At 40.0% G+C, this 17,500-nt stretch overlaps 1 protein-coding gene across 2 annotated transcripts in view; it reads left to right on the top strand.

Moving 5' to 3' along the window:
* The window catches only part of NCAPD3 (non-SMC condensin II complex subunit D3), a 248,830-nt gene that overhangs the window by 148,285 nt on the left and 83,045 nt on the right, over positions 1-17,500 (top strand). For both annotated transcript variants that reach the window (XM_085893013.1, XM_085893010.1), the window contains exons 17-24: positions 414-511; positions 664-779; positions 995-1,102; positions 1,291-1,402; positions 12,859-12,957; positions 14,660-14,898; positions 17,309-17,388; positions 17,473-17,500. The exon at positions 17,473-17,500 is cut by the window's right edge and continues 107 nt beyond it. In XM_085893013.1, coding sequence (XP_085749139.1) covers positions 414-511; positions 664-779; positions 995-1,102; positions 1,291-1,402; positions 12,859-12,957; positions 14,660-14,898; positions 17,309-17,388; positions 17,473-17,500 — 880 coding nt within the window. The remainder of the gene's footprint in view (positions 1-413; positions 512-663; positions 780-994; positions 1,103-1,290; positions 1,403-12,858; positions 12,958-14,659; positions 14,899-17,308; positions 17,389-17,472) is intronic.

Below are 17,500 nucleotides of genomic sequence, written 5' to 3'. Positions count from 1 at the left end.
ACTCTTATTTTGATGTTATGGAGAACACTAATGGGTACATTTCATTTTTTATCCTGTTTTTTTGTGAAGTTTCAGTCGAGTACAAAGTGAATGCGGACAGACTTCGCATTTTGGGAAGCTTTCTCATTCATTACTGTTATTGAATTAAAATGCCTCTGCCAAACTTTTCATCAATTGAAAGTGCATAGTGATGTTTTCAGAAATATTGCAATTGCCACTCTGATTATCATTGGTAATTTTAAAGCTTTGGACTTAAAATAGCTTGAAATGCATCTCGAGGCATCTTTTTCGTCATTTCCCTGCAGACCGATTCTCAATCCATGTTGGTCATGTGCAGTGCTTTCGTTTTTAGCCTATTTAATGTCTATTCTTATTACTGTCATGTGTATAACAGTATTTTTTTTGTCCTGCAGCACTGCAGATGTGCCGGCCTCCACCTTATGCAACATGCTGACCATTTTGGGTGCCATGGCAAAAAGCATGACTTGTGACATCCGCTCACAGATCATGGGTAATTTATGCCTTTTATATCCACATGCATTTTGAAAAATGCACAATTTTGCTTATGTGTGGTAGTGATGACTTGTGTTCCAAACTGACATTTCATCTTGAATACCCACTACATAAGTGTGTTTTTGTGTCACATCTACATTTGTGTTTCAGGTCATTTGAGTGCAAAACTGTGCAAGTTTTTCCTGCCACTCGAGGTGATCGCTTCCGTCGTCTCCAGTCTCAATGATTTAAATAGAGCTCAGAAGGAAGAACAGAAAACTGAAATGGTCAGATGTGTTCTCTCTGTTGTGGAGTGTTATTTGTTGCTGTTTTCAACCTTGTTCTCTTCAGATGTATTTCCTTGTTGTGTGCAAGATCAATGTTTGGTTGTGGTGGGAATGAAAACTATTCTGTTGTTTTTGCATGTTTCATATGTTGATGGACTCGTGAAATCCCATTTGACATCCTCTGCTTTTTTTTTTTCCTGTTCCTCCTTGTACAGAATGAGGGAGATGAATGTTTGAAGAAAGTAATAGGAATGTGTGAAGATTACATCTCTGACATCGTATTCACAGAGTCTGGAAGGAATAACATGGATCTTGAAAAACTTGTAAGTTTGCGTGCACATTATGCGAGATGTACACTAATCTGTATATATTGTCATGGTGATTTAAACTGGGTGATGGAAAGATAAAGAGAGCCGCAGTGGTGGTTATGGTATGGTGGCCACATGCCAGGGGATGTGAAAGCTGTAGTCTCCTGTGGTAGACTGTCCATCTGCATTGTTTTTATCCACAGATTTGCCATGTCTTCACTTTGGGAGAGGTGGCCCAGCTGGTTTCATCACACATCAGCAAGAAGATACCTCTGCTTATACAGTTCATAATTGCTTCACCGACTTTGGAAATGGGTAGGACATCTGGGGGGTATGGTGAAGGCGAATAAGCCAGATGGTACTTTCATTACAAAATTGAGGAAGGAACAGATCATGGACACAAAATGTTTTCTTCTTTTTCCAGCTCAAAGCTGATAAACCCCAAATGGTGAAACCTCTGTTTTGGGGTTGCTTTCTGTTGAGGATCAACTCATTCCAATTTTTCTCTGATGAGTTGGCTGGGAGGTGCTCTGTTTTTTTTGTAGACAAGTGTAGGCTCGTGGAGGAGCGAGAACATAGCTTATGGTAGTAACAATAATTTGTGGTTGATGTAGAACTTCAGAAGCTTCCTCCTCTGAGGACAGGCAGCTCGTATGTAAGGGGCTGTTTATTTATTTTCTTTGTTAAAATGGCCGAATTTCATTAAGTACCCCCTCTCCTCACCCACATTCCCTTCTTGTGTGCACCTTGTATCACAAGTTTTCTTGAATTCACAACATCCTCTGAAATCACAAATTTTGGTTTCCAAAACTTAATATGATTTCAGACTAATCGATTTATTTTTATGCACCAGAAGGGGGAGGGGTGGGGGCTTCTTGCCTTGCATATTGGAAATGGGGTGGAGCTGGTGATTGATTTCCATATGTAATAATATTGATTATTTATGATACCACATTAACATTTAATTGTAATTCTCCTCACTTTTTTTTTCCTGATATTTTAAATTTATTTTCAATAATGAATCTTATGAATTTGGGAAGCCAAATGGCATATTTTTAGTTGGCTACTTATTTGGTTTAATGGTTCAACCCTTTGAACCCAAGCGGCCGTTTTACCAGCTGCCATTCAAACCTCCATTTACCCGAGCGGTTGGATTTTTCTCCAGGGAGCCCCAGGGTGGCGGGGACGAAAGGCCAAGTAGCTCAGGGTTCAAAAGGTTAAAAATTGTTTTTCTCCACTGGCTGGTGGGGATTTGATTCCAATTGCTGCTCACTTTTTCCAATTTGCAATTGGCAAACATAATGATTGTGCCAACCATTCCTCAACATTAGTTGAGGGAGGCCTCTGTCCTGCAGTGGACTCAAAGGTTTTAAGTTAACAACGTTGTTTTTTTTTTTTGCTTGTTTGTTTTTTGTTTGTTTGTTTTAAATTAACGTCTCCCACATACTGTGACATTGGATGTTTTCCAAGTTCTTATTATACATGTATCAATTTTACTCAAAAGATGCGATAGATATATTTGCCAAGTTAGCAAATTAACTTTTCTTTTTCAAATGCACTTGAAACTGGAAGGGCACTCCATAGAGCACATACCTCCGCCACGTAATGCCTGATCCACGAGAAGATATCGGGCCCAATACGTTTTTGAAATATCGTGCTATATATCGTTTTTGGCCCAATCTCTCAATGGTGAAGAATCACTTTAAAGATTAAATAATTATCGTATCTGGATCCAGAATCGGATCTTCACCAAAAATCGAATCAATTGGTGCTTGTCACACACCTAACTTGTCCAAGTTTAGTCCGAATCCGTCCACAACTTTTTGATATTTCCTGCACGCAAACAGACGGACAAGAACAAGGCATTGTGTAGAGCACGATATTTGCAAAATCCACCCCCCCTAAAGGTTTCCATGGATACATCTAATTGTCTATTTCATTAAGATTAAAATTGACAATCTTAATCAAAGCTCAGGTCAATCGGATTAAAATTGATTATTTTTCAGAATGAAATTGAAGATTGCAGAAGTTTGACCTTTGACCCTTTGACCTCAAAAATAGTTGGCTTCCAAATTCAGTGATGCACTGTGCAATTGCGGTTTACTTTTCAGGTTAATCAGATGTAAATTGACGATTTTATAAATTTGACCTCAAGATGACCTGACCTTTGACCTCAAAATCAATGGGCCTCTCAGTTGAGACTACCTATACAACTTTGTAAAGTTTTATGACGATCGGTTTGGAATTGTGACTTGTAGGGATTGACAACCAAACAGAATAATAAAATCGACTGACCAATATACTTGAAAAATCTTCGATTTTCACAAGCAATGAACAAACGAAGGAACAGGCACCCGAGTGAAAACAACCTCCTTCCACCTTCGGTGGCAGAGTTGATGCGATTTAGCATTCCAAGTAGGAATGCCAACACGAAAAACAGAGTATAATGTATCAGGAAGTCCATTTGACAAACTTTAAGGAACATAACCTGATGAACTTGTGAAGAACCTTTGTCATACTGGAAATTATTTGCAGTCGTTAAACAATTCGTATTTGGTTCAGAAAACGAACTCTTTCAGATGTAAAAACAAGATACACAACTTATCACTTGGTAAGCCATTTTGATTCCTGGCATGCCCATGACTGGTTTTCTCTGTCTCTAAACTGTCCTTTGCAAATGTGAGTTGACCTCATATTAACCAAATCGATGTCTTGGAACATCTTGGTGGATGAGAAGGCAAAGCCTTTTGCATTGCCCTCACTCATGTAGCCTTGGTTCTCATGGCTGCTCAACTGACTATTTCCACACCTTCCGATTATAGTAGTTACACATCCAGCATTGTTTTTTTTTTCACCTTAGAAATGCTTACAGCCTGTTATGAATATCCTGACACTCTTTCAAGAGTCTGTGCCTCCATCACCAAGGTGTGGCATCAGATAGTCCTTGGCTGTAGAAGTCTTCATGATTCATTGGTTCGCTTTATACGTTGCCACTTTTATTCAGGTCTATTAAATGAAAACCATCACATTATTTTCTTGAGTTAGATAGAAGAAACAGGTCTGTCTTCTCTACAGATTTGAGGCTCATGGAAGAGTGAGGTACAAAGGCAACACACTGGGGCAGTGTGTAGCAAGCGGGGGAACAAACAAATGGGAAGAGACTAAGGGGAGGAAACACGGCAACAGACCCAAATGAGGTTCACGATAGCATTCGGCCTGAGGAAGGACACAAAAACCAAGCACAAAAACATGTCAATCGCACGAGATGCACAAATACATTACACTGACCATAAAAAAATACTGTTGCACAAACAAGATGATGATTCCAGAACAGGTATCCTCAACTCTAGAAGACATTCTCAGAGATCAAGGTCTATTTTCTTGATGTATGTTTTCTCACTGCCTTCCATCTCAGGTTAATGTTCAAACAAAAATATCAGCTCCATTCCACCAATTTGAAACAAACTGGAAAGAGCAGGCTTCGCTTGTGTTTTTTGGAGAACTCGAGTCGCTATGTTTCTCATTTCGCTTCTATTTATTTCCCAGATGTGTCCCAATGTCATTTCATACCTTCCATGACGTTTTTAGGTCATCTCTACCGAGATGACCTAATAAAGCCGGACCAAATGTCTGTCCGTCCGTCCGTCCGTATGTCCGTCAACAATTTTTCTTTCCGATCTTGATGAAACTTAGTATGTGGGTAGAGGTCGATGAGTTGTTGCACAACGATATAACTTTTGTCCGGGTTCAAGGTCAGGGACGAGGTCACGAGGTCACGTAAGTTATAAAAATCGCCATTTTCAAAACCTATCTAGTCTGCCATTTTACAAGATATTCGGCAACTGTTTATTGATTATGATAGTAAAAAATATTATCTTGTATCTAACCGGACAGATTTTTGAATTTCCTTCCCGTTTGATCGTCACGTGATCTGGAAGATGGCCAAAAACACCGATGCGATTCGCAAAGAAGGAAGGAAGGAGAAATGAAATATAAATATAAAACACATTTTTAGCCTTTTATATTTATACATTTTCTGCCGAAGGTGCAAAAGTTTCAAAACCCGAAATGTAAACGTCAGCATTTATTTTCAAAATATAATTTCGTGCGCGCGCCAAAATGCCGAGTCATCTTTAACCAAACTGCGCAGTAGTCCGGTCATGGCGTCTGAGCAGTGGCCAGCGTGGTTCAGATTGACTGGTTTCTGGGGCGAAGGTGATTGTTAAGAAGTATGTCGGCGGTATAAATTCGAGTGACTGTATTGGTGATTTAATCACGCAACATCTTGATAACGAATATTCTGGCCAAACGATTGCATCAAATCAGTGCATCAGCAGGGATGATTCGCAGGCTCCTCTCGATCGTGCCGATATCTAACATAATCACCGGCGGACATAGGGCTGCAGGCTGTGGGGCGAGGCCTCGAATCCCGGATGAGGGGATAAGTGATAAATTATGCTACATGCTTCAGGCTTTCTGATTAATATATCAATGAGTACATTCCATAATTAATGAATTAATAATTAATGAATCTGGCATACAAAATGTTTTTTTCATACCTGACATGTTACTTTGTTCAGTGTCACGAAACTTCTGTGGAATTAATAATTAATGAATTTGCTCGCTCTAACGATTTTTCAAACCTCAATATCTCTATAAATACTTGACCAATTTTCATTCTGAAAGTTGCATTATAATCAGTGAAGAATAATCTACAGGATTATCATAATCTCCGAGAGCTAAGCCTATTTTTTGTTTTTTTTTCTACAACCGGAAGTGAAATGTCCCCAGAGAGTGGACGGACCGGAAAACCACGTATTGCACTGACTGGTGATTCTGATGTGTTAATCCGGGTAGTAAATGAACAATTCATATTTATAAATTATGCCATTGGTAGTATTATCCTCGTGTATCTCTGTGAACTATTTCAATCTAAACAGTTGGTTTGGACTGTTTTGCGGTGACCTGAACTGAACATTGAGAACTTGTGGTATTATTGTGATGACCGTCACCCCCACACCGGGGTAATTTTTTTCTTTCCATATTCTTCTCATAATTCTTACTCTCGTGTAAAAAAACAAAAAAACAATTCCTTTCGCATTTTCTCTGTCGATACATTTTTGGTGGAGCCGAAAAGGTCGAAGGAAGTCGGACCATTCTGCAAAATGCAAAGCAAGAATGCTGCAAACAAAAATCTCACTTTGATGTTTTATTGATTAATATTTATAGGAAATTCAACCTCACAAATCACAATCCTTTGGTAATAACCGATGTACATGGTTACTCACAAAAGTGGACCAAATTTTAACTTTTTATAAAATCTGCTATTTTTAATGCAAGACCATCTAATTCATATGATGCATAAAGGAACTAATACAGTTTTGTTTGACTAAAATGAATGTTCTAAATGTCCTCCTCTAAGTTCTGCACACTTGCGGATATGTTTGGGGTCGTGCTTCTGACTACAGTGTGAAGTGTTTCACGTGAGACTGTAAATATCCCTCGCTACTTCGTCTTTGAGATCGAGAATGTTCATTGGTTCTCTTTGAAAACATTTTCCTGAACAAACTCCCACAGAAATAAAAAATCTAAAGGTGAGAGGTCAGGAGATCTTGGAGGCCAAGGAAATGTCAATCGGTGGGAAATCTTCCAGAAAAGTGATCATTGAGCCACTGCATGGCCAAGCGATCTGGACGTGCAGTTGCTCCATCCTGTTGAAACCAAGCATCAGGAACATTTCTCTCATGACTCCAGAAAAATCTGTTCAACATGTGTACCTAACATTCTACATCCACAGCCATCCCTTCCTCAATATCTTTATTATCTTCAAAAAAATATGGAGGATAAATCCAATGATGACTGAGACCACACCACATTGTTATTTTTGAGAAGTGGAGAGGGAACTCAACAAAGTGGACCATATATTTTCTCCATGCCTCAAAACCGGCAATTGTATCTAGTTAATAAATGATTCAAGTGAACATGACATTCGTCATTGAAAATTGCCATGTATGCTGATTTCTGCTGAATCTATAATCCAACCGAATTGCATGCAAAATTCATAATGTCGACACTCATCATCTGAGGTTAACTGCACCATGAATTGGATTTTGTAAGGGAAAGCCTTCAGATGAGACTTTGACACTGTAATGAAACTGCTTTGAAACGCTCCAATTTCACGTGAAATATGACTTGTTGATTTTCTAGGGCAATACGCAATCACTTCACAAATTATTTTTTTACGGTTTCTCGAGGTCTGTGGAGTTTTAATATTACTTGGATGTCCAGTGACCGATATTATTGTTCTTTGTTGAGCCCGTCTTCGGAATGCTTGCTCCACTTCTACCACTCTGTTGTTAGCTGAGCCATAGGTTACCTGCAAAAGAAGAAAAGTCAAAATACATTTTCTGCAAACAATTTGAATGCTTACTTTGCCTTCTTCTTCTTTAATGTCCGCTATTAACCCACCTTTTCTTGTAGGGTTGGCCGGGGGAAGCTTGGCCCGGGTCTTCACAAACCAGCTGGTCAGACCTGACGTTTGACTATTTGGGGCAAGAATTAGGAATTTTGGCCATGGTGTTGGCAATAGCTCGCCCACTCTGAGAGAAGGACACCATGGGTTCTTTATTGTCCAAATGAATGCTGGCAGACGGGATTCCGTTTAACGTCCATCCAAGGGACGGCACACACATCGATTAATCACCCTGCTTGTGAAACACTGGTGCTGACAGTTTATGGCAGGGTCAGGAATCAAACTTAGGCTGGACAGCTTCGAGGCGAGTGTGCATACCTCTAGTCAAGACCATCTTGCCAGCCCAACGCTTACTCGACCTCATGCTCTACCTCTACCAAATATTTCTACTTCCTAATATATATATATATATATATATATATATATATATATATATATATATATATATATATATATATATACATATATATATATATATATATATATATATATATATATATATATATATATATATATATATATATATATATATATATATATATATATATATATATATATATATATATATATATATATATATATATATATATATATATATATGTGTGTGTGTGTTATGCCTCCGCTGATGAAGTTTTCAGAGGCATTAAATGTTTTCATGTTGTCCTTCTATCCGTGCGTCTTATCGGTTTTTGTTGCTGCGATAACTTAAGAACGGCTGAAGGGATCTCAGTCAAATTTGGTATATGCATGTATAATGATATTTACATCAATTTATTAGATTATGGGGTCAAGTGGTCAGAGGTAATGTTTGGTAAAAATTGTTAGCACGCTAACTTGTGAACCAGTGATGGAATTTTGACCAAACTTGGCATAAGTATATAATATGATGCAAAGATTAACTGATTAGATGCAAGAGGTCAAAGGTCAGAGTCCATTTTAGGTTTTTGTTGCCGCAATAACTTAAGAATGGCTTAAGCGATCTAAGTCAAACTTGGTACATGTATGTAAAATGATGCAATAATGTGGGCAGAGGCATAGCTGTCGATGTTGTGATGCCGAAGAGTGCCGTTCTAGTTAAATACATTTTCACATCAGGTACTCTTTTTTTTTTATGTGATTCACCTTGTATTTGTAAAAAGCAAATGGTGACCCTTTGTGTTTTGAACTTGCAGTTGCAGTAACCTCGTTTGAGTTTGATGTAGTACCATGATAATGAACTTGCATAATTTGGTTGAGTGAAGAAAGTTTGTCCACCAGAACAACTACAAGCTTTTAAATCAACGGTTCAACATTGAGTCACCTTGAGGTTTAAAAAATAATAGATAAAAAAAAACATCTTTGTTGACTCGCATGACTTGGAAAAATAAGATGGTTTGTTTCCTAAAATTTATCTGGACTATAGGCTTGAGGAAAATTTCACTTGTTCCATAAATCATGAAGTCCATGTGCTATATTTGAACACGAACACAAACTCTGTTCCTGGGGAATTCCTGGGAAATGTCCATGGCTCGGTGATGGCTTGTATTGGCAGGATTTGAGAACATTGAAGGTTACCAAATTTTCCAGAGCTACAGTCATGAGGAAAAGTTTGTGAACCCTTTTGAATTTTCTGTATTTCTGCATAAATTTGACCTAAATGTGATCAGATCTTCATTTAAGTTCTTATAGATAAAGAAAACCTGTTTAAACAAATACCACACAAAACAAATCTACTTTTTCATTTATTTATTGAGTAAAATGATCCAACATTCAATTTCTTTGTCGGAAAAAGTAGGCGAACCTTTACATTCAGTAACTCGTGGCACCCCTTTTAGTTGCAATATCTTCAACCAAATGTTTCCTCAAACTCTTGATCAGTTCTGCACATCAGCTTGAAGGAATTTTGGCCCATTCTCCCTTACAGAACTGCTTCAACTCCGATATTTGGGGGCTTTCTTGCATGAACTGCTCGTTCCAGGTTCTGCCACAACATTTCAATTGGGTTAAGGTCTGGACTTTGACTTGGCCATTCGAAAAAGCAATATCTCTTCTGCTTCAGCCGTTCTGTTGTAGATTTACTTGTGTGTTTAGGATTGTTGGCTTGCTGCATGACCCACTTTCTGTTGAGCATCAGCTCACGGATGGATGCCCTGCCGTTCTCATGGAGAATTTGCTGGTACAATCGAAAATTCGTGGTTCCGTCAATGGCAAGCCATCCAGGTTCTGAGGCAGTAAAGCAGCCCCAAACCATGATACTCCTACCACCATGCTTCATGGTTGGGATGAGCTTCTTATGTTGGAATGCAGTTTGGTTTTCGCCAAACATAATGTTATGTTTGTGGGGTAGATGGAGGAATTTCAGAGGAAAGATAGGAGTGTATAGAGTAGCTTGGCCTGTCGACGTTTAGGAAACACCTCAATGTAAATTAAGTCGGGGAAACTGAGCTTAAGTGGACGTGTCACCTTACCGGGGGGGATGGGGGGGTTGATGCTGTGTTAGGTAGGGATTAAGGATAATTTCCCCCAATATGTAATTGCCCCCATGACCTTTTCCTATGTTTTTGTATTCCAATACCGGCGATGAGGGATCATGTCCTTAAAACAACAACCGAGCTGCACGTCCAAGCAGGCAGAAAGCCCCGCCTCCAGGGGGACATGGAGAAAACCACTCCCCTGGAGTGGATGATTAATGGGTGTTACGTTTGGAAGAGGAAAAGGAGCGCATCTGGAGGAGACCGGGGAAGTCTCCTGTTGCAGGGGGAGAGAAAAAGATTGTGCTGTTTTGTGGCGAGCGGTCCTAGTTTGGGATAGAATCGGTGGTCGAAACATGACCAGAGAGAAGAGACAGAAGCGAGTGAGGCAGAAGGTTCGGGGGAGATGGGAGGATTGAGACAGGATCGGCATTCTGGAGGAGAACGAGGACAGTTGTTGGAGGACGTGATTGAGTCAGTCTCACGTGGGGGACAAGCAGGAGTCGAGACGAAGGCTCGGAGCGGTGCAGAAGCGAGAGAGGCAAGATCGACAGTTGAAAGAGAAGGGTATTACGGCTGGCTTCCCCTCGACGCGATGAAGAAGACTGCACGATTCTTGTGTTCGTCCTGAGGCAAATTGCCTCACGGGGAGGAGCAAGATGCCGGCCATTGATTTTTGGCTGAATCGTGTGGGACCAGCCTCGAAGCCTCATAATTGAGCCATCGGGGGAAAGAGACAGCACCATTCTGCAAAGCAGCGGCGTCGTTGAGGGTGATTGATGAAAGAAGCTGCACTGTGGTCTCTGAGCCCCGGTATTGAGTCGTGCCGCCCGAATTTCCTCCTGTACGTTTGCCCGCCCAGAGAATGGCTGTGTGCCATTTTGGGAGCATTTTCCTGTGCAGTGACAAAGTGTTTTGGTGACCTTTAAGCTACTGAAATTCACTTCTGGACCCGAAGTTAAATGCCAGAATATTGGAGGGATTTTTCTTTGTTTTATTCTGTTCCCATCTCTGTATTTAAGTCTGTGTGGAAGTGCCTCAAAATTAGATTTATGTCACCTCATGTCTTTACTTATTTCCATTTGTTGTTTTTCTGTTTATTTAATCACTATTTATTCAATTTGTTGGTGTTCATGTATCTGTTGTGGGTTCGATTACAACCCGTGTGCCTCCGTCCTTTGCCACCCTTTCTTTCCCACGCGCATCATAATCTCTGAGAATCTCGGCTGTAAGCCCTCCCAGAGCACTGTTTGGCCATTTGTCCAGGTAGGGGAAAACCCACTGGACATGACAATAATGTTTCTAATTTAAGCCAGAAAGTTCCACTTTGGACTCATCTGTCCACAGAAAATTCTTCCAATAGCCTTTGGGATCATTCAGGTGGTCTTTGTCAAACTTGAGATGGGTGGCAATGTTGTTCTTTCAGAGCAGTGGTTTCCTCCTTGCTATTCCCCCATGCATAGCATTCTGGTTCAGTGTTTTCCTGATGGTGGACTCATGAACACTGACTGCCAATGCAAGAGCGGCCTGTAGATCCTAAGGTGTTACCCTGGGCTTCTTTGTGACCTCCTAGATTATTGTACTCCTTGCTCTTGGAGTGGTTTTCTTTGGGTGACTGCTCTTGGAAAGAGTAACAATGGTATTGAATTTTCTCCATTTGTACACTCTCTGCCTGACAGTGGATTGGTGGAGCCCATCATCTTTAGAAATGGCTTTGTAACCCTTTCCAGACCAATGAGCATCACCAAGTCTTTTTATTTTATTTTATTTTTTTTTTTTTCTGAGGTCCTCAGAAATCTTTTTTCAGAACAGCTCATAACGTGCTTCCACAAACCTGTGTTGTGAAGACTGTTTTTAATATAAGGCAGGGCAGCCACCCAAGCTCACTCCTGATTGTCATCCTATTGATTAAAATGCCTGACTAATTACCCACTTAAATGAGCTGATTAATTGAGAGATTTATTTTGCTCAAAAAAAAAATGAAAAAGTAAAAAAAAAAAAAATTGTGTGTGTGTGCTATTATTTAATCAGGTTCTCTTTATCGATTAGTAGGAGTTGGATGAAGATCTGATCCCATTTAGGTCAAATTTCTGCAGAAATACAGAAAATTCCAAAGGGTTCAAAAAAAATTCTCGCCAATATATGTACAAGTTTTGTGCAGACCTGTCTTCAAGATTCTGCAGGTTTAATTATCACCTTGTCAAAAAATGTATAATTTTATGACCAAAATTTTATTTGAAAAGTTGAGCAAGACCGATTTATTTATTTATTTATTTATTTATTTTTATTTTTTTTTAGAGAGGTCACCTGAAATCGTCTTTTTTTTTTTAGCTCTTTTTCATCATGCTTAGCATACAGAAGAAGTCTGAATGCAGAGCGAATGTGGACAAGATTTTCATTTTCAGATGCTTTGTCATTGTTTTGTTTTATTTTGTTTTTGTTTTTGTTTACCATATATAGTCACAGGGCCTGGTGTTGGCTTAGTAGTTAAGGTGGCTGGCTTGGGACCTTAGGGTCCTGAATTTGAGCCCCTTTTTCACCATTGAATTAACACCAAGTGGGGTTGACTCAGCCTGTCATCCTTCCGACGTCGGCGAAATGAGTACCAGTGTACTGAGGAAATACCCATTCAGAGTAACCTGCGTCAGAGTGGCAACCCGTCCAGGGCTGTATACCTTGGCAGCCCTATGTGCGTTCACGGCACAAAAGGAATGGTATACTGTAATCACAGGGTTTTTTTTATGTTTTTTTTTTATTATGCTTCATTGTAAAAAATAATTTAAAGTCTGCACTTAACTAAATATGTTCTGCATTGCTGTTTACACTACTAATTTATTGTTTTCATCCAGAATGTTTTTCTGATTCTGGAGGGCGAGATCCATCTTCTCAAATGTCGACTTGGGTGGCCATGCCCATGACTGTCCGCGCACATGCATTTATCACATTCGGTGAGATGTCCTGACACTGAGCTCGACTAGGCTACTCGCATTATAATGTAGCGAATGAGAAGTGATGTATTTCATATAATTTTTTCTTCTTCTTCATCTACTTTTGTCCCTTCAAGTAGACAAATTTTGCTTTTAATATTTTTCTCCTTGTGTTATAGCACATGAACACCCCTCCCCCACTGTAATATTTGAGGGTCTTTCTATGCAAATTATAGTCTCATGGAAGAGGAAGCTGAGTGGATAAAAGTCGGTGGGAAAATTGGTGAATACAACAAGCAAAGTGATGATTGAGCAGAAAGAGATGTTAGGAAACGGCAACCTGTAAGGGTAGTATTTGGTGAAAATTAATGATAATCTAAAAGAACATGGTAAAGGAAGCCTTATGGACATGCCTGGGGTCCAACCTCAGTGATGGTCTTTATTGTAACCCGAAAGAGTTGATTTGGGAAAGAGCAGTAAAATGATTTGATGAAAGTAGAGTAAGGTGTTTGTGTGCTTCAGAAAAGCAGGGTTGAAGCTGAACCCTACAAAATGCTCATTGTTCACAAATTTCCATATTTAGGCCACGTGATTAGTAGTGAAGGTGTAATGACTGATCTGACTTAAATGAAGGTGTTGGAAGAGTGGCACGTACCTCAAAATGTAAAAATGGTGTGGGAGTTTTGTGTGCTCTGCTCTTACTGCCAGCAGTTTGTGGCAAGGTTTGCTGAAATTTCCAGGCCCCTTCATGGGTTTATTGAAGCTTTTTAGCAGAAGGCTGGCTCAGTTTCATTGGTCAGCTTTTTAGCAGAAGTGTGCTCGGTTTCATTGGACATGGAAGTGCAATGAAACGTTCAACAAATTTGAGGTCCTTGATAACAGCTGACTGCAATGACCCATTTCCACTCCTATTTGTATGGAAGAAAATTCAATGTAATAATAGACCATTCCTCCTTGCACTGATTCTTTCATGGTTCAAGGAAACAGAACAAAATTGCAAATACTGTAAAAATGGAACTTGCTGTTTCCTTGTTTTAAGCCCAGCATTTAAAAGTTACGAGACGACCCGTGAACCCGTTGGGTTCCCGTCTATGACAGAAGTTGATAAAAAAAATCATTTCAAAAAACAAAAATAAGATAGCTCCAGCGAACTATACCGCTGAGGTTGTTTGCATTGATCAAATACTCCCGAAGAGTACTTGACTGAATCGGGAATTGATTTTTTAATAATTTTTCCGTTGCCCGTTTTGAACGAAACTTGATACTGCACACCACAGGGCACAGGCGAATGGTGAGTAAGGTGGCCCTAAAATTTTTGCACTATCATGTACCATTTTGGCTGTATTTCGGGAACATGCATACATACATACGTTTATACAGGATAAGAGTTTTAGTAATATATAGATAGATGAGCATTGATAATCACCATAGCTTGACATCCATGGTGACATCAGTGTTCCTGTTGGTTGGAGAACAGACAATTATCATCTTTCTCCCCCCCCCCTCATTTTCACCCAAATGGCAAAACGGTCCTTTTTTGTGCAAGAATAAGGGAAAAGACTCTGTTAGTGTGGTTGACGACCCTTGTTTACAAATCGTGCAGCAGTGGCTGTCAACCTTTATTTCTTTCTTTATTTATTTCATTGCTCTGCAAAATGAATCATTTTTGACCACTCAGATTTTAATATTATGTGACCTAATGGCATTTTTACATCTTCTTCAGGCAAACTATGCTTGCAGAATGAGGACATTGCAAAGCGGGGCATTGCAGCCCTTGTTCAGGAGCTCGAGCTTTCGCCACATGTGCCAATCCGGAATAATGTCGTCGTCGTGCTGTGTGACCTTTGCATGTGTTATCCTGCGCTTGTGGATCAGCATATTCCTCGCATCACCAACTGCTTCAAGGATAAGGACCCACTCATCCGGCGGCAAACACTTATCTTGCTCACCAGACTTTTTCAGGTTTGAAGATAAATGATCACACCAAATGATAACCCTTAAAGATGGGATTCTGAAATGCAACTGTTTGAGATAATTTTTCTCATACCTTAAGTTCTACAACGTCGTTAATGCGTCCTCAAAAAGTGCGGAGTTGAAGGAAACATTGTTGTCAGAAACAAACTTTCCCATTTAAATTAATGTAACTGACATTTAATGTGTCCCAAGTCAAAACATTTTTGCACTTGAAAAACACCTTTAATGAGTCCAAAAAATAATGTTTGTACATTTCCATTCAGTCGCATCCTAATAAAATACCGAAAAAACGAAATAAATAAATGTATCATTTAAATATGGTCGTGGATTGTCCTTGTGGAGGTGTCGCTTTAGGGGAAAATGATGGGGGAGTGGGCTATTGCGAGGAGGATGATGGAGCAGAATCCACTTCCCCCAAAGCCCCTATGTCATGATGTTTCATGGAAATTTTCTTCAAAATATAGTCTATCTTTACTGGGTGGATGGTTAGTAAAGATCAAGGTTTAGCAGAAATTTTCTTCACAATATAAGCGCACCAACTAATGTTATATGGAAACATTGCGACGTTCGAAAAGTGTTCCCCTATCGGTTGGCAATGTCACCAAACGATGTTTCGAAGCGACAATGTAGGAGAACTTACTGTATACTTATTGATAGATTTCTATTGAGTTTCATTCTTTCCCATTATTGATTGGGGGGGGGGGGTGGGGGGTGGAGGTGGGTTCAGAGGGATACAAAGAGAAAGAATAATTATTTACAGCCATTTAAACTACCCACCCCAGGTTTTGTACGGTTGGTCGTGTTCTTTATTATTTAAATTTTGAAGGCATTCATGCATTCCAGAGGAGGACAAAGCAGGAAATGACAATACTCGAAGGAATACTTGAAGCAGCTTACCCAGGAGAGAAAGCCCTGTGTGAACAGTTCCGGCAGGCTGTGTCTCCGCGTTCCAAGCTCTGCAGCTCCGGACAAGACATGGCATATTGTGGGGCCGAAACTGGCGTTTGAAAGAGTGGTCTGATCGCATGTGGGGAGGTTGGCTCCGCCATTTTGGGGGGGGGTTCTCACACAGAACATCTCTCTCAAATCTCAGACAAGACAGACTACCAGTTCTGGCCACTCTCCCTTTTAGCTCCTTGGCACTTGCCAAGTGGCTCCTTGGCACCCTTGATGTCACCGGCCCCACAAGCGTTGCACTCATTGGCTGCGCAGGCATCCCTCATGCAGAGGCCATGCCTTTGCACCTCGCCTGGAGTTCCCTGACAACCAATTCACTCCTAAACTGGCACCTTAGACATTCCGCTCGGCTTTGTTCCCTTTCAGAAAACATAGAACAGATGCAAAGGATAGAAAATTAAAAGGGGTGAAGGGATAAATTAATCTTGCTCGTACCTGGGGGTGATGGAGGTGGTAGGCAGCTGCTCTACGTTTCAACGATACCTGTTCTATATAACAATTAAATTACCTCACTCTTGCGTGCATGCAATTTGGGAGATAACTACCCTACACTATACAGCATTACCCCCTAGAAGCCAGTCCCACAACAGTATATTCACCACTGTTGCAAATCATCAGGTATCGCGAGCCAACTGGCAGTTTAATTTCTGTTAGAGTATCTTCATTATCAATGTAGACCTTGAGACCCCTGTGAGGCAAAGACTATCCGGTTCCTTGTGGAATTCAAAATGGAGAGGTCTCTGCATAGTTTCTCTTCTCTGCTTAGTGTCACCCATGATGTCAACTGCCACCAATATCTCTCACATTTTGACCAGATGTTTTGTTATGTCCTCATGGTTAAAAAAACAACATGATTGACATTAAGATTCTAAGCAATTAGAGAGCTTATCATTGCAAACCCCTCACTCCCCCCTGCTGTTTCCCCACCCTCCCCCCAATACTACCTCCATTGTTATGCAAATTCTTCTCTTCATGGTTCTGTTACCAACCTGCTTTTCTTTACGGAAAGTCTCTAATTTTTTTTAATTCAAATTACGTTGAAATTACGGAGGTATGGACAAGCCCAAAAACTAAGCAAATCAGATATTAAAGCATGAATTCATAGAAGTTGGGTTCTATCACCACCAGTGATTCAGAGAATAAACTTAATTCCAAGGGTACAAAATATTCAAATTTCATGATCATAAATACTCATAATACAGTTGTACATGAATCATCATGCTGGAGTGAAATCATCCAATTGTGGAATTTTCTGAAATGAAACCATTCGGAGAAAGCATTCACACGAAGAAGAATATTTCATGATGCGATTATGGTAGTAAAATGCAGAAATTGCTGAAAATAGTGCTTATAGCATATCGGTATTACTGAGTGCATTTGTGTGGCGTCGGCTGCTCGGTTGTCATTAATCATTATCATTAATCCATCAATTGCTGTTCAGGAAGAATATCTGAAATGGAAGGGCCCTCTTTTCTACCGGTTTGCCAGCGTGCTGGTGGACAAAGACCCTTCGATTCAAAGGTGAAGGCCCACTCACAATCTTTCTCAGGGAAAGGCGAACAGTCTTTCTTCTACATGAAACTTGAAACATGTATTTTTCCCCAGACTCGCAGAGTTTTGCCTTACCAACGTG

This window comes from Eptatretus burgeri, chromosome 1, assembly GCF_056783735.1.
Source record: "Eptatretus burgeri isolate ZD-2024b chromosome 1, Ebu_testis_v1, whole genome shotgun sequence".
Taxonomy (NCBI): Eukaryota; Metazoa; Chordata; class Myxini; order Myxiniformes; family Myxinidae; genus Eptatretus; species Eptatretus burgeri.
This window is presented reverse-complemented; position numbering and strand designations above follow the sequence as displayed.